Source organism: Notolabrus celidotus, chromosome 16, assembly GCF_009762535.1.
Source record: "Notolabrus celidotus isolate fNotCel1 chromosome 16, fNotCel1.pri, whole genome shotgun sequence".
Lineage (NCBI taxonomy): Eukaryota > Metazoa > Chordata > Actinopteri > Labriformes > Labridae > Notolabrus > Notolabrus celidotus.
The window spans coordinates 30,606,254-30,629,700 of record NC_048287.1 but is presented as its reverse complement, the minus strand read 5'-3'; the positions used below and the strand labels follow the sequence as shown (position 1 = coordinate 30,629,700).

Below are 23,447 nucleotides of genomic sequence, written 5' to 3'. Positions count from 1 at the left end.
ATTAATTGTATTTGAACATGAGGCTGTGCAAACTGTATGGATTTCTATGTTGAGAAAATAACTTATTGAGAGTAAACAATAATGAATCAATCCATCTTTATTGAAGCGTCAAATCCAAACATGTTATCTGAGACTCTGTACAAAAAGAAGACTTTCCATTATTATTTACGCAGAACAAACACACCATGAGCAAAGTTTTAACAACAGAAGCAGGAAAAAGCTTCTTTTTTTTTGACCCTCATCCTGAATAATGTACATGACAAAAATGTATTTATTATCTACTTAAAGCTGCTGTGAGGAACTTTTGTTTTGTATCGGTTCTGGCGCCCCCTTGTGGACAAAGTGATACCTCTTATCTCTTGTCCTTTACATGCAAAAGTAGTGTTTTCAAGAAAAACCTCATCCTGTTGTCTTTTAACAGTCAACTTTATGAGGCAATGTGATTATTTTCATGAAAACAGTCAAATAAAGGCTGTTTCTGAAGCAAGATGTCCATCATCTGGTCTGACACCTACCCCCTCAGGGCGGTTTCAGGCTTTAAAAATGACAACAGAGAAGGTGTCAGTGTTGCTGCTGATGGTCTTGTTTGCTATTGAAGGTCTTAAAGAGGCATTGGTATCATTTTCAGTTTGTTTCTCAGCCAGTTCAAAACTCCTCACAGGGCCTTTAACATTTTCTGTCTTTTAAAGCAGCCTATTTTTGGAATTTAGTAGTCTGTCATTCATATATTCACATTTCTAAGTATGGTGGAAGTCATCTCACACACCATCTGCCAGTGTGAACAGATTTCTTGAATATAAACAAATACTACTGAAAGTGGGAATAATGTCTCCTTTATATTAACAGCCTTTAAGGAGAACCCATAGGATGTAGAAACCCCTTTTCTAACTTGTGTCTTTGTCTTATGTTTAAAGGTGTTGAGAACCAATACAGCCCCCCCCTCTTAATTTTATTTTATTTATATATTATTTATTTTTCTTTAATATGTGTACATGTGCTCCTGTGTGAATGGGAATGTGTATGATATTTACTGTTTTTATTTTTTTTTTAATTTTAGTTAATTCCTTTAAATATATATTTTCTATTATATGTATTTATTTATTTATAATTAATTTACTGTTTTTAAAAAAAATATTTTCTTTTTTTTCGTTTAATTTTTGTCTGTTTTTGTGTGTCTTGAGTGGCTGTTAAAAATAATACATTTCAGGGCGCTGGGCCCTTGGCCTGCTGGTTAAGTTTATTTATTTGTAAAGGGACCATGTACAATATTTAACATAAATGTCACCATCTGATGCATTGTACCAGAGTTAGCTTAAAGCTAATTTACATCTGCAGTCCCTTGGCAGGTCACAATTAAAACATCACATTGTAAAAACGTTGCTCACACACCCACCCACCCACACACACACACACACACCCACCCACCCACACACACACACACACCCACCCACCCACACGCACACACACACACACACAAACAATCAAACAAACAAACAGTACTGTATAACAAGTTAAAAGTATCAAATCAGTGGTTGCGCGCCCATTCCCCGCATGTCATTCCCCCACTCTCTCCCTGTTTCCTACACTATCCACTGACCTCTCCTCTATGAATAGAAGGTGTAAAAGCCCCCAAAATATAACTTAAAAAAACCAACAACTAATAAAATCTGAAAAAAAAACAACAGCTCTAAGTATGAACTGTTGATGTCTTAATCACACATCACATGAATATCTACCTATAACAAACCTGCTTAATGTGACATAATATAAACTCCTGCAGATGTTGCCCTCCAATGGACACTTACTGAAGCGCACCCTTTTTGAATGTGTAAATCAGGGGTTCTCAAACTTTTTGGGGCCAGGGACCCCTTACAGGTGAGAACGTCTTCCAAGGACCCCCTCATAATTGTAACATGGATTAAGCACATGCTTACTTCCATTTGCACTCTTAGCTGCCCTTGGAACTATTTGTATTGTAAAACATATCAATGTAAATCCTTCATACTTGTACCATAGTGATAAACAGATAACACTTCAATTTGAATCATGTAAATCCCGCTTGTATACTTTAAAACAGAGGGTCATTTCATTCCTTGTGGACTCAACATGACAGCATTTATACTTTTCAAGTAATTGATCTTAAAAGCTTTTAGAAAATTAACAGTAGCAAGACTCACATATCCCTTCGAGCCACTAAATAAGACGCCTTCTGCGCTTTCTCTGAAGTTGTGGTCAGGTTCACCATCTGTGTTTTCTGGCAGATGTACTGTATTCCTCGCTCTATGGGCACAAAATGCTGGTTTAATTGGTGCAAATGGCCCTCATCTGTATACATGCTGTTTTTAATGACACAGCACAATTTTATAATTTATTAGAAATGTATTATAATTATTTCACGGACCCCCAGGGGTCCCAGGACCCCACTTTGAGAACCACTGGTGTAAATCATGTTACATGGTGCTATCCCTTTTTAAAATGAAATAAACATTTTTTATCCTGCAATAACTTACCTATCTTTTTATCAGATAGAAGTGTACATATATCTGTAATAGTTGCCATATTTTATTTTATTTTTACTTTATTTTATTTTATTTTTACTTTATTTTATTTTTATTTTATTTTTATTTTATTATATTTTACCCTTGTCATTGCTATTATTACTGTTATTATATATTTTTTAACTATGTTAGTAAATTGTTGTATTCCCCTGTCCCGTGTTGTAAGCTGCTGTAACAAAAGAAATTTCCCCCAGCGGGAGACCAATAAAGTATATCTTATCTTATCTCATCTCATGTCATTTTATCTTATCTTTTCTCATCTTATCTCATCCTATCTCATCTAATCTCATCTCATCTTATCTTATCTCATCTTATCTTATCTCATCTTATCTTATCTTATCCCATCTTATCTCATCTTATCTCATCTTATCTCATCTTGTCTTATTTGATCTTATCTCATCTCATCTCATCTCATCTCATGTTATCTCACCTTATCTGATCTTATCTGATCTTATCTGATCTTATCTCATCTTATCTCATCTTATCTCATCTCATCTGATCTTATCTTATCTTATCTCATCTCATCTTATCTTATCTCATCTTATCTCATCTTATCTTATCTCATCTTATCTTATCTCATCTGATCTTATCTCATCTTATCTCATCTCATCTTATCTTATCTTATCTTATCTTATAACGTGACCCATGTTTTAGTGTGAGCATCTTGGATCAATATTCAGTTACATCAGTTCTCTCCACTTTTCATCAGCTTGAGAAAATCTGCTCTCAGTTTATCGACTCCTCGCTCTCTCCAGCGGGCTTGAACCCTGAAATTCAAGTGAGAAATACCAAATGTGAGCTTCACTTTCAGAGACTGAACTTAACTACAAGTGCCAGACAAAATATGCAGATACTTCCTCACCATGTTTGTTCTTCCTCCAGATTAGGAGTCCAGCGATGCAGACTGACAGGAGCAGCAGTCCTACAAGAACTCCAGTGACCGGACCGGTAGGAAACCCAGAACCTGGAACTAAAACCCAACCTCATAACTATGATATATAACCTCCACCCTTTGAGTTCATTCACAGTGTTTCAACATGTTTTAGATGTGTGTCTGTCATCTTTGGAAACGTTATTGCTGCCGTCAATTTTAAAATGAGCAAAAATCAAGATGGTGACAGTCAGAATGCCAAACTTAAGGCCTCTGAAGGAGAGTTTTAAAACAAACTATTTTGAACAACACACATCCAACATGCACTTTTTATACATTCTTCTGTCAGTTTCTCCTCAACTATCCAAAACTAATTCAGTTTTACCTTTGTTGCTTCTGATCGCTGCTTCCTCCAGTTTGGTGACGATATCGTCCTTAACACCGGAGAGCTGAAACACACATTCGTACCTCCTCCAGTCTTCAGGTTTCACTGAGGTAATGTTCAGCTCCTCACTGATATGGAAGCTCCCATCATTGTTGGGGAGGATCTCTCCGTGGTCCACGCTCTCAAAAAGCTCCTCTCCATCTTTCCTCCAGAACATCACGGCTCTGTCAGGGTAGAAACCTGTAGCGTGGCAGGTGACTGGAGAGGAGGGAGACTTCTGGAGGAGAGACACTGAGGGGAGGTCTGGAGGGAGGCAGAAAAAAATCCACAAAGTGAAACAAAAATATTGTTTTAATTTCATTTGAATTTTGTACGACAAACAGAAAATGAATCTGTGAATCTGGTCGTGTAATTCTACCTATTCTCTGCAGAACGAACGCTCCATGTTGCACAAAAGTTTTCAGCAACATGGAGAATATGGCTGTGAAGCTATCAATATCATGTCTTATATGATCTGTATTAGTATCCCATCCAAGTTGCCTGACAGACATGTGGTGCTTTGGAGCAATCCATGTCATCTTCTGCTGGTCCAAAGTTATTAAGTCCTCTCCATCATAACCATACCGGACAAAAGCAACAGTCTTTCCAGTGACGTCATCCCACTCCCAGCCATTTAAGCGCTGAAGAACGTGGACACCTGAGAGAGGGAGAGACAGAGAGGACAGGATCAGTGACGTACCAGCACAGTTGGTGGTTATTACCACAGAGACACACTGATCCACCTGATAGGTTGGCACAGTGAATCATCTGATCAGTGTTGATGAAAGTAACCAGATGAGCAACTGCAGCTGGAGAAAATCAAATTCCATTCCAATCTAAAAACTATTCTTCAACCTGCATGGCCAGATCTGAGCTGCGAAACAACCAGGAGGAGTCTTCAGTAATGGTGACTGTTGACAGCAGTGTTGTGCAAGTTTACACAAAAAAGTGTGAGTGGAACATTTTGTGGCTGCACTCACAAATGCAGGTTGAAACTGAACCATGCAAAGAGGAAACCATTTATAAACATGTGTAACATTTAACTCCTAACTCCTAGTGGCTGAGCTCACTTGGTAATAAGCATTAAAAGGTGAATATGAAAGAAAGTATTACCTTCAGTTTGTTTGAAGACTTCCTTTAGATTGTGAATCCTGGCTTTGAAGATTTGTGTCAAAGCAAGGCAATCTTGAGTATACAACTTCAGGTAATCTGGATTGATCTTTATTACTTCTTTAGCAAAGTCCACTGAGGCCTCTGCTGTCTTCGTGTTGCTGTCACAGTATCCAATTTGGACTCCATCGAGCACCGCGGTGGCCACAAACTCTGGAAACTCTTGGATTGCTGATGACGCAGTGAGACGATGTTTCAGCGAGTGTGTCACTGTGAGAAAAAGAGATGCTTTAAGTGGAAACAGCAGATATTTTACATTAATAAATGTGTTCCACTAGAGAAGATAACTTACAGCCTGAGAAATAGGAGTAAAACTTTTTATAAGATGTGGCAACCCTATCTGGACTACATGGAAAACCTGCCATCTCACATGATGGACTGTGCCACTGTATAACAAAATTATAAAGAGAATGTCTTCAAGATTCATTTCTGTCTCTCGTCGATTTTTGTAATATCTTTAATCAAAAAAAAAAAAAAAAAATCTATTAAAGGTGACAGATCACGCTTTTTTCATCAAAATATATTGGTCTAAGAGGTCCCCAAAACATGTCTTTAAAGTTTATTGCTCATAAAAAACACTTTGAAATCAGATTTTGGTCTGCCTGAAAAACCCTCTTCTTCAGTCCTCCTCAGAACAGGCTGTTTTCTCTCTGACCACGCCCCCTCAGGAAGTGGGTGTGGCCTCGGCTCTCCGGCACATTGATCTAATGTTTACATGTTGGCTGAATATACACGGCTGCTCACAGACCCGCGTTACTTCAACCCTCTGAATCTGATCCAGAATCTGATCCTGACGGAGAGTCGCCTGCAGCAGGACCTTTCTGAACCATTGGTCACAGATTTAGTGTTTCTTGTTGTTTTATTTGTCAGTATGTCGACGTGTGTCTTCGTACACAGCTACAGCTACAAACATGTAGCTATGCGGCTATGCTAACTAGCGCTAGCACTTTTTCATGAAAAATAAAAATCCTCCACTAGATCTTCAAATCTGCAGACGTGGGGAGTAAAACCGACCTTTGTGTTTATTAAGACAGCCTACAACTAGCATGCCACCCTCCTAAGCTCCTTGTTAGCACACATGTGTGCAGGGAATGAAAAACGGAGGAGGGGTTGAGTTGTATTTTATACAGTCTATGGGCTGAACAAGCTCCGAGCTCTGACTTCCTGTTACAGACCGAATGGTGTTGTGACGTATGAAAAACACTGAAAACTGAAACGGCTGGTTTCAGCACACATTTACAGAAAGGTGGAGAAATCAGAACAGGGGCAGAATGGATTCTTTTCATTTTCGGGGGGTTTGTAGACAGGGACACATATTTCAGGTAGAGAACCATTAAAAAGTCAATTTTGCATGATATGTCACCTTTAATTTTAATCGTTATTTTGGAACAGTAAAAGAAAAGAAAATAATTACAAAAAAAGTAATAGTTCTCTATATTTTAAGATGATTGAAGTTTTTGAGAAGATTAATGTTAAACTCTGCTCAAATTGCACGCTTTGATATTTTTGTCATATTGATAATTTTATTTTTAGAAATCAGGGAGAGGTGACAAGTCCCTGGCTGTCACTCTGAAAAGTTTCAGACTTTCAGAAAGCAGATTTTACTGTATAATATTTGAGAAAAATAATGTTAAATTCTGCTCAAATTGCACTGAGACGCTTTGATATTTTATTCATTTTCATTATTTTATTTTGAAAAATCTGGGAGAGGTGACTAAGATCTTTCAATGGATTATTGATGGACAATTTCAGGGTGACAGCCAGGGACATGAGGAACAATAATCCACTGAAAGATCTTTGTCTCCCAGAGTTTTTAAAATAAAATAATGAAAATGAGTAAAATATCAAAGCGTGCAATTTGAGCAGAAGTAAACTTAATCTTCTCAAAAACTTCAATCATCTTAAAATATAGAGAACTATTACTTTTTCTGTAATTTTGGTCGCTCTCAGCAGCCGTACCGTAATTCCCTGTGTAGTCACGCATCATTTTTCTGGCTTGACCGGGGTTTTGCAAAAGACGGCTCACTGCGTTACACTGTTTGAACTGGGCTCATTATGTTACATTACACTTTCTGTATGATCATTCTTTTATTACATAGTTTCTCTCACTTTAAAGCTGCTGTGAGGAACTTTTGTTTTGTATAGATTCTGGCGCCCCCTTGTGGACAAAGTGAAACCTCTTATCTCTTGTCCTAAACATGCAAAAGTAGTGTTTTCAACAAAAAACTCATCCTGTTGTCTTTTAACAGTCAACTTTATCAGGCAATGTAATTATTTTCATGAAAACAGTCAAAGAAAGGCTGTTTCTGAAGCCAGACGTCCATCATCTGGTCTGACACCTACCCCCTCAGGACGGTTTCAGGCATTAAGAATGACAACAGAGAAGGTGTCAGTGTTGCTGCTGATGGTCTCGCTTGCTATTGAAGGTCATAAAGAGGCATCAGTATCATTTTCAGTCTGTTTCTCAGCCAGTTCAAAACTCCTCACAGGGCCTTTAAGGTCGCTTCACTGCTGTTTTACTTCTATCAAAGTTGTGAAACTGTGACCGTATTCTACTTGTGTTGTTTTGTGTCCTTGTGTGTTGTAACCATAGACTGTATAAAATATGGACGTAGTATCCGTGACGTCACCCATCTGTTTCTGAAGAGCTGTTTTGAGACCAATCGGCTGCGGCAGCCATATTGCTTCTGTCGAGCCAGTGTGACGTAAAGAGGCGGGCTTTGAGCCTCCTAGCCAACAGCTGCAGTGTTCCCACAGGCAGCTGTGCCTCTGATTGGAAGACTAGTAATCTCAATATCTTCTAAATTACCGAATTAGAAAAAAATTCACCCCCCTCACAGTGAGAGGACATCTAGAAATTAGCTATTCAGACTACACTCATCTTTTGTACCAGGCTGTAAACATGTTTATTAATGCTGCAAAGATCGTCTTTTCCCCATTCATGTGTATGTGACTTCCGGTACTTCCGGAGCCAGCCTCAAGCGGATCCTCGATGAACTGCAGCTTTTAACACTTCCGCATTGGACTCATATTTTTAGACCGGAGGTTGCCGCTTGGTTGTAACCTATTTTGTGCTGCCGTCTTGGCCAGGTCACTCATGAAAAAGAGGTTTTAAATCTCAATGGCTGTTTCCGAAATCGCCTACTATACTAGCAGTACGTACTGATATGTCCAAAATTCAGTATGTAGTAAGTAGTATGTGAACAAGAGCAAAATCTGCAGTATGCCAAAACTCCCCGGATGTCTACTGATTCGGGAAAATTTCACAGTATGCATCAGACCAGTCTGCCTCGCGTACTGTTTCCCATAATGCACAGCGCTCGTTCTGCTTTTTCTTTTTCCTCATTTTTTGACGGGAGGAAATCCGTTTTTGGGTGCTGTGAAAGTTATCAAATTACATATAAACCACTTCCTAACTTTTTAAATCATAAATGGATGCTAAATAAGCATTTTATTTATCGGCTTCGCCGTTGTTTACTTCCGCTTTCTGAAACCGGAAATCCAGCGAAGTCTGGCTCAGCATGCTGCATGACAGATCGAACAGAACAGTCATACTACATACTAAATTCAAATGCAGTATATAGTAGGCAATACCTACTGCCTACTACATTAGTAAGTAGTATGTAGCAGGCCGTTTCGGAAACAGCCAATGAGTCTCTTATCTGGTTAAATAAAGAGCTTGCAATATTGCAAGCAAAGGCTTTGCAACAAAATATTAAGTCTTATTCACTTTAATGTATTTTAAGTGTATCTGTTCCAATAGTTTTGCTCTTCTAAAAATGTGGTGTTCCTTTACAAAAAGTTCTATCTTCTAAGTTGTGTATCAGATCCAGATGGAAATACCTGGAAATAAAAGCTGAAATGTTGATCTCTTGTCTCATGTTCATCTTTTGGTGTCAAACTCAAATGTTTCCAGTCTACAGCAAAAATAAGGGATTTGGCCTCACTGTTCCAATACTTTTGGAGGGGACTGTATCTTTATGTTCTGTTTTTATATTTATTTAAGCATTGCTTCTTTTCTAAAACTGAACCCCTGAGGAAAATAAATATGAACAGGGTTACAAATATTGCTCTAAATGTGATAAAAACTTCACTTAAAAACGAGTTGTGATATTTTCAAAGAAGTTTTGGAGTTAAATGTAGAACACTGTTGCTGTTATTTACAGTGTGCACAACTTTATCAACAGCGCCCTAAAATCCACATTTATATTTTGAAAATGTTACTTTTCTCGCCGTGTTGGCCGTATGTCCACACGGGCCACTGAAAACTGAGGTTTTTAAAATCATCTACAAAAGTGGAATTTTCCCCCTGCATTACTGTGGACAGCATAAATAGAGATTTTAGGAAACGCTGACATCATTACCGAGGTATACATTGGTCAAAACATTTTTTTGATCAATATCTACTTCTGCCCTATTGATAATAACATGCATACAAACATAAAGCAGAAGTTCATCCCACTTTACCATGATGGTGGGGGATTATATCTGGTTTGTGTATGATCTGTGACCATCTGTGGGGGTCACTCCAAAAGCTTTTAAGGAACCCCCCCCCCCCCTCTTTTGTGTGTCTGCATGTCAAGAAGAGAGTCCCTATTGCAGTGCAAGTTTAATTAGACTTTAAAAAGTGAAAGTGAAAGTATAATTCATAAAGTGCGTGCCACACAAAAAACATTTGTACATGTTTTAACAGGATCAAGAGTAACAGGAAGTGAGGTAGACTTACCTGTAGTTGCGACATGACAGCGCAGGAGGAACAGGAAGAACAATACATTCATCATGGTGTTTCCGTTAGTAAGCCCTGAGCACACAGCCAGCTGCTCTGAAGGTCTCCTTGATATGTGGGGCGTGTCTGTTACTCACTGCCAAGTGCAACGTACCATGTCTGTGAGAACTGTGCAAACTTCTTATCATCAGCCAGCACTTTGTGTTCTTTCAGGATATGATAAGAGGTAGCAGCACATTGAGAGAAACATCTTCAAGGTGATTCTGCCCAGCAACTTGTGACTGACTTTTGGGCAAACCCAATGAAATATTATCACGCCCTTTGTAATACGATCACGCCTATGCTTTCAATGAAACAGCTGAGCAACAGAGGAGACTTTGAAGATGATCGACCACGCTTTGTGGTGAACATTGGATCAGTCTTCCCTTTTGCAAAAGCGAGCTAAAAGCTGAAAAAGTTGTCCGTGTGTTCCTTGACTCTGCTGTGACGATTCTGGAACCTGACAATGTCAACCAACAGAAACAGACACTGATCAGTTTCTGCAGTGCAACAATTTGCCACTGGAGGACAGGAGAAGAGTGAGTAGAGTTTTGTTGACTTTCAAAACCCATCCAGGGTGAAACTATTTATTACTTTTGTTGCTTTTTTTTATCAGGCACTTTGTTGACAGTCCCCCTGCAGCAAGTCACAGCCTGCTGTGTAAAGAGTTCACCATGAAGTACCCAGTTTGCAGGACAGCACGTACTAATCAAAATCAGGTTGTAGCTCGCAGCTTACTTTACTATGGTTGGAAAGTGGTCCCAGTTTTGTAAAAGCAATGTTTGACAAGTTTTTGATATGAGAAGAACAAACCTACGAGACAAGGGAGCTCAGGGACTCCAGAAAGGTCTATGGTTAGTAACTTTAATGGGACAGGAAGGATCCCAGTGTGTCAGTGTGCCAATTCCCCCAGCAGTCTAAGCCTATAGCAGCATAACAAAGAGCTGGTCAAAGCCTGAGCCAGCTCCAACTATAAGCTTTATCAAAAAGGGTGAGAGTGCGCAGGGCTCTTGACAGAAGATGCAAAACACTTTGGGCTCCTTTCTTTACTCATTTATGCTCAGGGAGCTCTGTTTCCACTTGCCATGCATGAAGTCACTCCCTGATTTTCAAACGACTGGGAGAGGTAAAGGTCCTCATGAAAATATAAGTGGGGTTACAAGGTATTTGGGTTAACTTACCTTGGAGTTTACTTGGACTACATGTTGTTTTAACTGAAGAGGGAGCACGGAGGGAGACCCTCACTTTGAATGGGATTCCTTCCAACAGGATTTTGATGAGTTCACTGGAGCAATGCCACGTCTTACCAGCATTACCTGACACCCAATATGATATGATATAATACCTGATAAGTTGCCTCAAATGATACGGTACAATATGATATATTTTAACTTTAACTGAACCAGGAAGTCCCTTTGAGAACTCTTTAATGAGAGAATCCTGGACAAGGTAACATCCACACAGAAAATATTGACTTTAATACATTTATTTGTCATTAAAAGTCTTTAAGAAATCATCTTAACATGTTACTTCAGTTAACTGGCAGTTCATAATCAACAATATTACTTTATTTACATAACAACTTTAAAACAAGGGTTAACAAAGTGCTTTGACAGACAGAATACATAACTCACCTCATTCCTTTTTTTGAGTGCATAGAAAATGACAAACAATGTAACATGGAGATATCACAACAGTCAACAGTTCTACAAAGACACCTGATGCTAAGCTAAAGGTAACCTGCAGTATTAGTGCTCCAGCTCTAATGGGAAGACATGTTATTGTGTTAGTGTTTAAATCTGTTGTTCTTAGCTCCTCACTCTCTGGAGTTCAGCTTCCTCATCTGATGATCCTTGCCCACCCTATGAAGACAAGCAGCAGATAAAGAGACATTTTTAAACATACTGTGGATATAATGCAGGATATTTAGGCTTTATAGTGACCAGGATATTACTCACCGTTAACGAGCTGGAACCCTGAAATTCAAGTGAGAAATATCAAAGTCAGCACTTTCATAGAATGGACTCAACTAAAAAATAAATACAGTACCAGACAAAATATGTAGGATGGGACGTGATCCCACCTCCAGACCCCCTATCACTTACTTTAACTCTTCCTGTCCCATTAAAGTTACTAACCATAGACCTCTCTGGAGTCCCTGAGCTCCCTTGTCTCGTAGGTTCCTCTGAGTCGCTGCTGTAGACGTCCTCCTAGTCTGGATGTACCAGACTCCAGCTGCTACAACTACTACTATCCGTCTCCCCACTATCTTCTCTCTCTCTCTCTCTCTCTCTCTCTCTCTCTCTCTCTTCATCTCCCTCTATCCCTCTCTCCAACTCGGTCTCAGCAGATGTGTGTCTAACATGAGTCTGGTCCTGCTGGAGGTTTCTGCCTGTTAAAGGAAGTTTGTCCTTGCCACTGTAACTTGCTAAATGCTGCAAAGTGCTCTGCTCATGGTGGATTAAGATGAGATCAGACTGAGTCCTGTCTGTAAGATGGGACTGGATCTTATCCGGTCTTCATGTTGGGTCCTTGTTGATAATAGACCTGGTCTAGACCTGCTCTGTTTGTAAAAGCGTCTTGAGATAAGGTTTGTTGTGATTTGGCGCTACATAAATAAAGATTGATTAATTGACTTGATCCTGAAATCATCAAGACGTTAAAAGAAAAAGTTCCTCACCATGTTTGTTCTTCCTCCAGATTAGAAGTCCAGCAATGCAGACTGACAGGAGCAGCAGTCCTACAATGACTCCAGTGACCGGACCGGTAGGAAACCCAGAACCTGGAACTAAAACCCAACCTCATAACTATGAGAACATTCACAGTGTTTCAACCCTTTCTGTACACTGCATGGTACTGGAAGGTTTTTCAATGGGCAAATCCTGGAATAATTATCACAATTCAGTTTACACACAGATGAAACTAATCAGGGTGGGGCACACAATCACCGAGGAGGGAAAACTGAACTGAACTAATATAAACGTCAGTATCTCCTCCATTTTTAAAGACTAATTCAGTTTTACCTTCGTTGCTTCTGATCGCTGCTTCCTCCAGTTTGGTGACGATATCGTCCTTAACACCGGAGAGCTGAAACACATTCGTACTTCCTCCAGTCTTCAGGTTTCACTGAGGTAATGTTCAGCTTCACACTGATCTGGAAGCTTCCATCATTGTTGGGGAGGATCTCTCCGTGGTCCACGTTCTCAAAAAGCTCCTCTCCATCTTTCCTCCAGAACATCACGGCTCCGTCAGGGTAGAAACCTGTAGCGTGGCAGGTGACTGGAGAGGAGGGAGACTTCTGGAGGAGAGATACTGAGGGGAGGTCTGGAGGGAGGCAGAAAAAAATCCACAAAGTGCAACAAAAATATTGTTTTAATTTCATTTGAATTTTGTACGACAAACAGAAAATGAATCTGTACATCTGGTCGTGTAATTCTACCTATTCTCTGCAGAAGGAACGCTGCATGTTGCACAAAAGTTTCCAGCATCTTGGAGCATACGGCTGTGAAGCCATTAATTTTATGTCTTATATGAGCTTTATTGGTTTCCCATGCAAGTTGGCTGGCGGACATGTGGTGCTCTGGAGAAAGCCATGTCAACGTCTGCAGGTCCAATGTTATTAAGTCCTCTCCATCATAACCATACCGGTCAAAACCAACAGCCTTTTGAGTGTCGTCATCCCACTCACAGCTATTTAAGCGCTGAAGAACGTGGACACCTGAGAGAGGGAGAGACGGAGAGGGAACGGACATTGAGATTGTGAAATCTTACAAGTACCTGGGTGTTCACCTGAACAATAAACTGGACTGGTCAGACAACTCAAATGCGCTGTACAAGAAGGGACAAAGCAGACTCTTTCTACTCAGGAGACTCAGGTCTTTTGGTGTGGAGGGGGGCTCTTCTGAAGTCCTTCTTTGACTCTGTGGTGGCATCAGCCATCTTCTTTGGAGTGGTCTGCTGGGGAAGTAGCATCTCTGCTGCTGATAGGAAGAAGCTGAACAGACTGGTGAAGAAGGTCAGCTCTGTCCTGGGCTGCCCACTGGACAGCGCCCCTAATGGTATGGGGATCATAAGAGTCCATGGCATGGGTAGCGTCCACATCTGTGAAGGCTCCATTAATGCTGAACAATATATACAAGTTTAGGAGCTTCATATGCTGCCATACAGACGATGACGTCTTCAGGAAGACAACGCCAAACCACATTCTGCACGTGTTACAACAGCATGGCTCTGTAGTAGAAGAGTCCAGATGCTGAACTGGTCTACCTGCAGTCCTGACTTGTCACCCTTTGAAAACATTTGGAAAGTAATGAAACAAAAAATGCAACAAAGGAGACCCTATCGCTTTGCCAGAATTTGTTTGGCATGTCAGAATTAAAAACAACAACATATGTTCAACAGTACAAAAAACAAAACAAAGAATCATAAATGACATCAAGTCAAGTCAGTATAAATATAGGATGTTAACAGATGATACAGTTACAGTGGTAACCAAGTGGCTGAGCTAATAATATAATAATAAGCACTAAAAGATGAATATGAAAAAAACATTTATTACCTTCTGTTTGGTTGAAGACTTCCTTTAGATGGTGAATCTTGGCTTTGAAGATTTGTGACAAAGCAACACAGTCTTGACTATACATCTTCAGGTATTCTGGATAAATCTTTATTAACTCTTTAGCAAAGTCCAGTGAGGCCTTTGCTGTCTTCATGTTACTGTCACAGTATCCAATTTGGATTCCATCAATCACCGCGGTCGCCACAAACTCTGGAAAGTCTTGGATTGCTGACGACGCAGTGTCAAGATATTTCAGCGAGTGTCTCACTGTGAGAAAAAGAGAGGCTTTAAGTGGAAACAGCAGATATTTGCAAAGAATGACATAATAATGAGACCATCCTGAAATCCCATCCAGCATTTCACTTTAATAACTCCAGAAACTGGACTCCTTTGGAGCACTGAACTGAGTTATTGGACCCAAGAACATTTCAAAGTTCAAAGACTGTACAAGCAAGCCAAAGGTCAGCGCACAGGAAGTCAGAACAGTGCAGGCAACAGAAACATTACTAAAGTGGTGAAAACTCAAGGGCAAACAAGAGGAGGACCAAGGCTGGACCACTGACACAAGGGTCAAAGGTGAACAGGCACAGAAGGGTTCAACACTCTCAAAATAAAGGAGGAAGTAACCAAACTTAAAAATAGAGATAAAGGCGAGATTAAAGATAAACACGAGACAGGACACACGAGGAAATGAGATGAAAAAACTTGATTAATGTGGAGCTGGAATGTTGTTAAAAGATGAGGGAGAAACAATGTAAACATGCACCTGTGCCAACTGTTTTCAAATGTGTTGTTGGTGTCAACCTTCAAATATACATATATGTCTCATAAAAGAATATCTCTTGATGTTCTATTTTTATATTTACTTCAACATTGCGTCTTTACTAAAACTGAACCCTGCTGGAAAAACTGCAAACTTTTTTAAGGAAGTATCGAAAAGGATTAGAGCCACTGAAAAAAAAAAAAAAAAAAAGGAAGCCAGGCCAACCCATTTTTCTTTCTTTTCATTTTTCTGATGATTCAGTCAAATATTCTGACTATTTACAAGAACTCTGAGTTTTTCTAAGAATTCTAGAATTCTGAGATTAAAGAAAGAGTTCTGACTTTCTCTAAGAATTCTAGAACTAAACAAAAGGCATAATTCTTACCCTAACGCCAGGATTCTAGAATTCTTAGAAAAAAACAGAACTCTTTCTTTAATCCTGGAATTCTAGAATTCTGAGAACAAAGCCATAATTGTGACTTTCTTGGGAATAAACTCGAAATTTTGATTTTTTTTTCACTTTAAAGAAAGAACAATAATGCATGTGTCATAGTTGTTATTAATTAATAATACTTGTTAACCATCTGTGTTGAATACTTGATTTTGATTGGTCAGAACAGTTCATAACCTCAACAGCAAAAGCAACACCAGAGAAAACCTCATCACAAAGGTCAAATCAAATCAGTTCTAGGAGTCCGGCACATTTCACCTCTGCCTGTTGACACTGTGGAAAAATATGAAACACCCTTGCTCACCTAGTCAGGACTTTAATCCACATAACCCCCTGCCCCCTTTGCATTACACTGTTTGAACTGGGCTTACATTACACTTTCTGTATGATCATTCTTTTATTACATAGTTTCTCTCACTCTAAGGTCGCTTCACTGCTGTTTTACTTCTACCAAAGTTGGGTGGATTGCATCTTATGGTTTGAATGTAGTCCCAGAAACACAACATTTTCAGTATGATTTAATGGAGTGCAGGTTATCCTCAAAGTGAGGGCAAAAATAAGGCAATAACAAAAACAAGGAACAGGAAGTGTCAGAAAGAATAACATTGTGCTCTTACCTGTAGATGCAGCAGGACAGAACAGGAGCAACACAAATAAAACCTTCATGTTGTTGTTTTTTTTTCCTCTGTGAGGTGAGTCCGGTCCTCAAAATGCAAATGCTGAAAAACACCAAATGCTGCCAAATGCAATATTCTGTCTCCATATATGAAAGGACCGCCCCAAATTCTTACCTGTGATTGTCTCATTTCCTTCTCAGCAGAGGCGGGACTTGAGTTCAAACCAACTATTCATGCTGTTCTGCAACAGAATGCTGGAAGCTTTCTCTGCATTCTAATGTCGCTCATGTTTTTTATTTACTGTGTAAAACTTTGACTTTGTGCAAGCATCTCTTTTTCTAACGCTTTAAGACCTGGAGTCCTGGAGACAGGAGGGGTAACAATGTGATTTACTCATGTGTGCATCAAAAGTGGAAACTTTAGGGGCTAACAAGGAAGCTAATGTGAAAGTGCAAAAGTACTGCAGTTCCTTAAGAGCCCACTTGAGGCAGGGTCCAAGCGCTGTGGAATCCACATAAGATGTGTGTGATTAAGGGGTGTGTCTGAGTTGATGGACAGATGGGTGCATGGTAGCTGTTGGTCTGTAATCAGCTCTATTTGCCTGTTGTCAATGGATGGCCGTGTGGTGATATTTGAGTCCTGGACTCAAGCTTGAGTCCTGACTTTCCTGATTTTGTTTGAATCTAATGTAAACAAAGGAAATGTTTTCTACACATCAAATATGTCAAACACAGTCAGTCCAGATTCAGACAGTTTGGAGTTTGGAATAAAACTGCCACACACCTTGTCATGAATAATATAATAATATATGTAACAATGAGGTATGGAGCGCCATTTGTAAAGTTGTACACATTGAAAATAAAACTCTCTTGAATATATTAAAAGTCACTTTTTAATCGCATTTAGAGCAATATTTGATATCTTTTTCAGTTGTCATTATGTTGTGGTAAGTATATTTAGATTTAACATTTAACACTTAAATTTTATATTTTACATTAAGATTTAACATTGAACATTCAGATTTTACATTTAAAATTCAACATTTAAAATTCAACATTAGATTTAACTTTAAACATTTAGATTTAGGCAAGGCAAGGCAAGGCAGCTTTATTTGTATAGCGCATTTCATACACGAGGGCAACTCAATGTGCTTTACATTAACACATTAAAAGCATTGGAGACATTCAGACAAGCATAAAAGAACATAATTAAAATGACAAATATGATAAAACAGAAAAGAAAAGGAAAATTAGAAATATATTAAAAATTACATTAAAATGTTAGTTTAAAGTGAGTTAAAATAATCTAAGATAGGAAGGCAGAGGTAAATAAAAAAGTCTTAATCTTTGATTTAAAAGAGGTGAGAGTTTGAGCAGACCTACAGCTTTCAGGGAGCTTGTTCCAGATATGTGGTGCATAATGACTAAACGCTGCTTCACCATGTTTCGTTCTGACTCTAGGAACTGAAAGCAGACCAGTACCTGATGATCTCAGAGGTCGAGGTGGTTCATAAAGTAGTAGCAGATCAGCAATGTATTTTGGGCCTAAACCATTCAGTGCTTTATAAACCATCAGCAGGATTTTAAAGTCTATTCTCTGACAGACAGGAAGCCAGTGTAGAGATCTAAGAACTGGAGTAATGTGGTCTACTTTTTTGGTCCTTGTTAGGACTCGAGCAGCAGCATTCTGTATGAGCTGCAGCCGTCTGATGGACTTTTTAGGGAGTCCTGTAAAGACCCCGTTACAGTAGTCTAGTCTGCTAAAGATAAATGCATGGACGAGTTTTCCTGCATCCTGCTGAGACATAAGTCCTTTAATCCTTGATATATTCTTAAGGTGATAGTAGGCTGACTTTGTAATTGTCTTAATGTGGCTGCTGAAATTAAGGTCTGAGTCTATGACTACACCAAGGTTTCTGGCTTGGTTTGAACATTTCATCATTGCAGATTGGAGCTGAGCAGTAACCTTTAACCTTTCTTCCTTGGCTCCAAAAACAATCATTTCAGTTTTTTCTTTGTTTAACTGAAGAAAGTTCTGGCTCGTCCAGTCATTGATTTGTTCAATGCATTTACTCAGTGTTTGTATGGGACTATAATCCCCTGGTGATATGGTGATGTAAATGTGTGTGTCATCTGCATAGCTATGGTATTTTATTTGGTTGTTTCTTATTATCTGACCTAAGGGGAGCATGTAGATGTTGAATAGTAGAGGCCCCAGAATGGATCCTTGAGGTACTCCACATACGATTTTCATCCGCTCAGATGTGTATTTACCTATAGACACAAAATAGTCCCGGTCATTTAAATAGGACTTAAGCCAATTTAGTACTGCACCAGAGATTCCCACCCAGTTTTCAAGTCTGTCTAGTAGTATCTTGTGGTCAACTGTGTCAAAAGCAGCACTAAGATCAAGTGATACCAAAACTGAGATTTTGCCGTTGTCTGTGTTTAAATGAATATCATTGAGGACCTTGACTAGAGCGGTCTCTGTGCTGTGATGTGATCGGAATCCTGATTGGAAGACATCAAAACAGTCATTTATCATTAGATAATTGTTCAGTTGTTGAAAAACAGCTTTTTCAATAATTTTACTTAAAAAAGGGAGGTTTGATATCGGCCTATAGTTGTTCATTTCTGATGCATCTAAATTGTTCTTCTTCAGGAGGGGTTTAATTACTGCTGTTTTCATGGCCTGGGGGAAGACACCTGTAAGAAGAGACATGTTGACAATTTGAAGCAGATCCGAGGTCATGCAGTCTGAAACCTTTTTGAAAAATGGTGATGGTAGAATGTCAAGGCAGCAGGATGAGGATTTCAAATGCTGTATTATATCTTGTAGGTTTTTGTAATTTATTGGATTAAATTGTGTCATAGTGATTGAGTTGTTTTTTGGTGGACACACAGATAACACATTCCCAGTACCTCGTACAGTAGTGCTGACTGCTTGTCTGATTTTCTGAATTTTGGCAGTGAAGAAGAATGCAAATTCATTGCAGGCCTTGGTAGATAAGTGTTCAGAGGCCACTGGCACAGGGGGGTTTGTTAGCCTGTCGACTGTAGCAAACAGGGCGCGTGCATTATCTTTGTTTTTGGAGATAATGTCTGAGAAGAAGGTCTGCCTTGACTTTTTCAGTTCTAGATTAAACATGTGAAGTCTTTCTTTATAAATGTCATAATGAACCTGAAGCTTTGTTTTACGCCACCTGCGCTCAGCTTTTCGACATTCCTTTTTTTCATGTTTGACCTGCATGGTATTCCTCCAAGGCGATTTTTTCTTATTGGAGACCACTTTTAATTTAGTTGGTGCAATGGAATCAATAATGTTTGTAATTTTTAAAGTGAAATCTTCTACAAGTTCATTTGCAGAGAACCTAGAGAGGGGGGTTATGGAAGAGAAAGCCTGAATAAATATATCACTGGTACTTTCAGTAATGTAACGTTTTGAGATAACCTCAGTTTGAACATTAGTGTTCACAGATAAATCACTTTCAAAGAAAACACAGCAGTGATCAGAGAGAGCAACATCAGATACAAGAACCTTGGAAATGTTTAGACCCTTGGAGATAACCAAGTCTAGGATGTGGCCCCTGTTGTGTGTGGGCTGCGTCACATGCTGAGTGAGTCCAAAGTTGTCAAGGACATAACACAGTTCTTCAGTCACTCTGTCCTCAGGTTTGTCAACATGGATGTTAAAATCACCAACAATTAAAACAGAATCAAAGTCAGTGCAGATAAGAGACAGTAGTTCAACAAGGTTATCAAAGAAATCAGTACAGTATTTAGGTGGTCTGTAAATATTAAGAAATATAGACCGAGAGGATGTATTTAACTGAAGAGCCACATATTCAAAAGAAGTGAAATTTCCATAAAACACCTGCTTGCATTTGAATAACTCATTAAAAATTATACTAACACCTCCTCCTTTTTTATGCGTTCTAGTCTCACTCACAAAAGAGAAGTTTGGAGGGCATGATTCAATGTGTACAGCTGCACTGTTATCTTGGTCTAACCAAGTCTCTGTTAAAAACATAAAATTAAGATTGTGTTTAATAATAAAATCATTTATTAAAAAAGATTTGCCTCCCAGAGACCTGATATTTAATAAAGCTAAGTTTAGTGAGTTAAAACCAGTTGTGTTATTTTTTACAGCTGTTTGTGGCTGACGAGGAAGTGGAGCTAAATTTAATAAGTTGGCAGATTTAGTCGAGTATCTTCTGTTTCTTAGCAGATTTACCCTTTTTCTATTTCCTGTCAACAGAGGAATTGAGGAGGCTACCTGAATTCCACAGGGCCCCGGCTTTTCCTGGTTGAAAACATTAATGATATCAGCTTTGAAGCCTGGACCCGGCCCATATCAGTTAGAATTGTTATGATGATGATGATTCTGAGGAGGTGAAGGGGCTTTGTGAAGTTTCTGTGATGGTGGTTTCGGGCACGGTGGTGGGCTGGGGGCTGGGCGATGGGGTAGATTTAGGGGAGAGAATATGGGATTTGGACGGGGTGTAAGCTTGATTCCAACATTGACAAGCTTTTCATCTCATCCGTAAAATCCAGGAGGGGGGAGGAGGGAGAGAGAGTGACTGGAGAGGGCGGGGAGTTGGCTGGTGTTTGGGGTGGTGAAGAATAGAAATCTCCTCCTGTTGGGAGTGGAGGCCACTCCTCTTGTTGGGGGGTGGAAGATGGCCGCAGTGGAGGCCACTCCTCTTGTTGGGGGGGTGAAGATGGCCGCAGTGGAGGCCACTCCTCTTGTTGGGGGGTGGAAGATGGCCGCAGTGGAGGCCACTCCTCTTGTTGGGGGGGTGAAGATGGCCGCAATCTAGGACGCTCCTCTCGTTGGGGGGTTGAAGTTGGCGGCACTGGAGGACGCTCCTCTTGGGGGGGTGAAGGTGGCGGCGATGAAGACTCCTCCTGGCTCAGCGATCTCAGTCGTTTTCCTCCAGAATGTGGTCTTATCTTCTGTTTTGTTTTGTCTTGTCTCTTGTCCTTGGCCAGGGAAGCTGGTGTGTGATACACAGAGTAAAATAGGTTGGAAGTGAACAATCTTACTCCTGACTTGTTGAGGCAAAATCCATCTGCCTTAAAAAGGTGTCTGCGTTCCCAGAAAATATTAAAATTGTCAATAAAGTTCACTGATTGAGCAGCACATGTAGCTTTGAGCCATTTGTTCAAAATCAACAGCCTGCTGAATCTCTCGTCCCCTCTTCGGACAGTCGGTAGAGGGCCACTGATAAACACCACAGTATCAACAGATCTGACTTTGCGCAGCAGATCAGTAAAATCTTGTTTCAATACCTCAGATTGTTGCTTCACAACATCCAAGGCCCCAGTGTGAAGAATGAGTGATTTCACCGTTGTGTGGTCAGCAACAATGTCCAGAATTTTGTCTGAAATGTCAGAGACCGAATCGTTGGTGAAGCAGAGGACTTTGGTGTTTCTCTTGCCACAGAGGCTACTGACCTCTTTCACGGCACCATCGCCCACGATCAGTGTTTCAGGCCCAGTCGTCAGCTCCCTCTGCGGCCTTTTGCTTATAGATTTGGTCTCGTACCTTCCCTTGGTCTTCGAGGACACAGGGTTTCTCAGGTCCTGGGATGGAGAGTCAGGATCTTGTGAAAGTGGTGCAAATCTGTTCTCTAAATGTATCTTTGTTTCTTCTACAGGTTTGCTCTTACTAGTACTTTTTACTGCTGTCCATGGCTGTTTCCTCCTTGGTAGGGGGGTTGAGGCGGCACTCCTTCTGGATGAGAGTGCAGGCCAGCCAGTCGCATCAGAAATCTCAGGGCGCTTGGCTCTGCCTGTTATCCGTTCTCTCATGTCCGTGGGAAACGTTTTATCTTTAGGCCTAGCGCCAAGAGTGTTCCAGCTGGTCCCAACTGCACAGTCCTCCTGTTTTGGAGTGTCATTGTTTGGGCTAACTAGCCGTGTGTTAGCAGGTACATGTCTGCTGCTCTGACCCCATGGAAGAGTGGTGTCATTCCCGCATAGTCCATTCACTTCCACATTCACTTCTATCCGATGCATCTTTGTTTCCAGCACAGCAATTTTCTGAAGGATCTTCTGAAAATCGTCCACAGTGAAAGGAGGCATTTTGGTTCCAGTTAGCTTAGCTGCTAACAGGCTTTTGCCGATCAGTAGGCCACGTTTGCAGTTTCGATAAAATGTCGAGATAAGGCAGTTGTTTACTTTGTCGACAGTAAATTATAGTCCCAGTGGTTTCTAAGTATCCTGGAGTGACTGCTTGTAGTCTCTCAGTGAAGAAAAAAGAGTTAAAATGAAAAGAATGCAAGCATAAGCAAGAGCAAGCAAAAAAGCGTCTGCACTCCTCAAGAGCAGGAAGTAGAACTTAACTTAAATTTAACATTTAGATTTTACATTTAACATTGAGCTGTTACATTACACAGTTAGATTTAAAATTTAACATTCAGATTTAACATTACACAGTTAGATTTAATATATTTGACAATTAGATTAAACATTGAACATTAAGATTTAACATTTAACAACTTTAAGGGAGTGTGCTATTGTACAAATATATATATACTACTACTAAATATCTCTCTCTCTCTCTCACACACACACACACACAAACACACACACACACACACACACACACACACACACACACACACACACACACACACACACACACACACACACACACAAGGACTCTACCTCAGCTGCTTTTTGCACATTAACCGTTTACTTAATCATTTACTTATCTCGAATACTGTCTGCACCTTAATATCATTTGCACTGTTATCTATTTCATTTTCATTGTCCATTTTTAAACTGCACTACCTGCACTGTGTACATAGGATGTTTTTATAGAACTGTATTTTATTATATTTTATATTTAAATTTCAGATATTTAAGTTATATATATATATATCTTTTTTTTTTTTGTCTTTTTGCCTTTTTATTTTATAGGACAGCTGAAGAGAGACAGGAAATGTGGGGAGTACAGAGTGGGGGAAGACATGCAGGAAATGGTTGACCGTCTGGGAATCAAACCGGCGACCCCTGCGACGAGGACTGTAGCCTCTGTATGAGGGGCGCTTAGACCGCTAGGCCACCAGTGCCCCAAATTTCAGATATGTAAAAGCTGGAAGAGAGATACAGCATCTCGTTTTTCCTGTATGTCTCGAATATACAGTGAAAATTGACAATAAAAACCTTTGAACCTTGATATACCTAAATTGTATTCTAGCTTTATTTATCTATTCTTATTTTTACTTATCTTATCTTATCTTGTTTTATTTTATTTTACTTAT

The 23,447-nt window shown here is 39.7% G+C and overlaps 2 protein-coding genes and 1 long non-coding RNA gene across 4 annotated transcripts in view; 1 reads left to right on the top strand and 2 right to left on the bottom strand.

Moving 5' to 3' along the window:
- Nucleotides 1–9,842, bottom strand: part of LOC117827673 (major histocompatibility complex class I-related gene protein-like) — a 74,801-nt gene extending 64,959 nt beyond the window's left edge. The window contains exons 1-6 of one of the 2 annotated variants that reach the window (XM_034704320.1): nucleotides 9,750–9,836; nucleotides 4,967–5,233; nucleotides 4,233–4,511; nucleotides 3,815–4,117; nucleotides 3,421–3,528; nucleotides 3,155–3,325 (exon numbers count right to left, since the gene is read on the bottom strand). In XM_034704320.1, coding sequence (XP_034560211.1) covers nucleotides 3,285–3,325; nucleotides 3,421–3,528; nucleotides 3,815–4,117; nucleotides 4,233–4,511; nucleotides 4,967–5,233; nucleotides 9,750–9,804 — 1,053 coding nt within the window. In that variant the 5' untranslated portion in view covers nucleotides 9,805–9,836 and the 3' untranslated portion in view covers nucleotides 3,155–3,284. Of the gene's footprint in view, nucleotides 1–3,154; nucleotides 3,326–3,420; nucleotides 3,529–3,814; nucleotides 4,118–4,232; nucleotides 4,512–4,966; nucleotides 5,234–9,749 lie in introns of those variants that run through there. The other variant, XM_034704318.1, reaches the window with a different exon arrangement.
- Nucleotides 9,843–9,915: 73 nt separating this feature from the next.
- On the top strand, nucleotides 9,916–23,147 carry LOC117827681. Its single transcript, XR_004634263.1, has 3 exons — nucleotides 9,916–10,327; nucleotides 12,489–12,554; nucleotides 23,104–23,147. It is a non-coding gene; the product is annotated as an uncharacterized LOC117827681 (long non-coding RNA).
- On the bottom strand, nucleotides 11,259–16,265 carry LOC117827679 (major histocompatibility complex class I-related gene protein-like). The gene is given in 8 exon segments (XM_034704335.1): nucleotides 11,259–11,650; nucleotides 11,747–11,764; nucleotides 12,469–12,570; nucleotides 12,812–12,882; nucleotides 12,884–13,112; nucleotides 13,228–13,506; nucleotides 14,347–14,613; nucleotides 16,178–16,265. Coding segments are annotated over 8 exon segments (1,038 nt in total). The 5' UTR covers nucleotides 16,227–16,265; the 3' UTR covers nucleotides 11,259–11,627.
- Nucleotides 23,148–23,447: the final 300 nt, after the last annotated feature.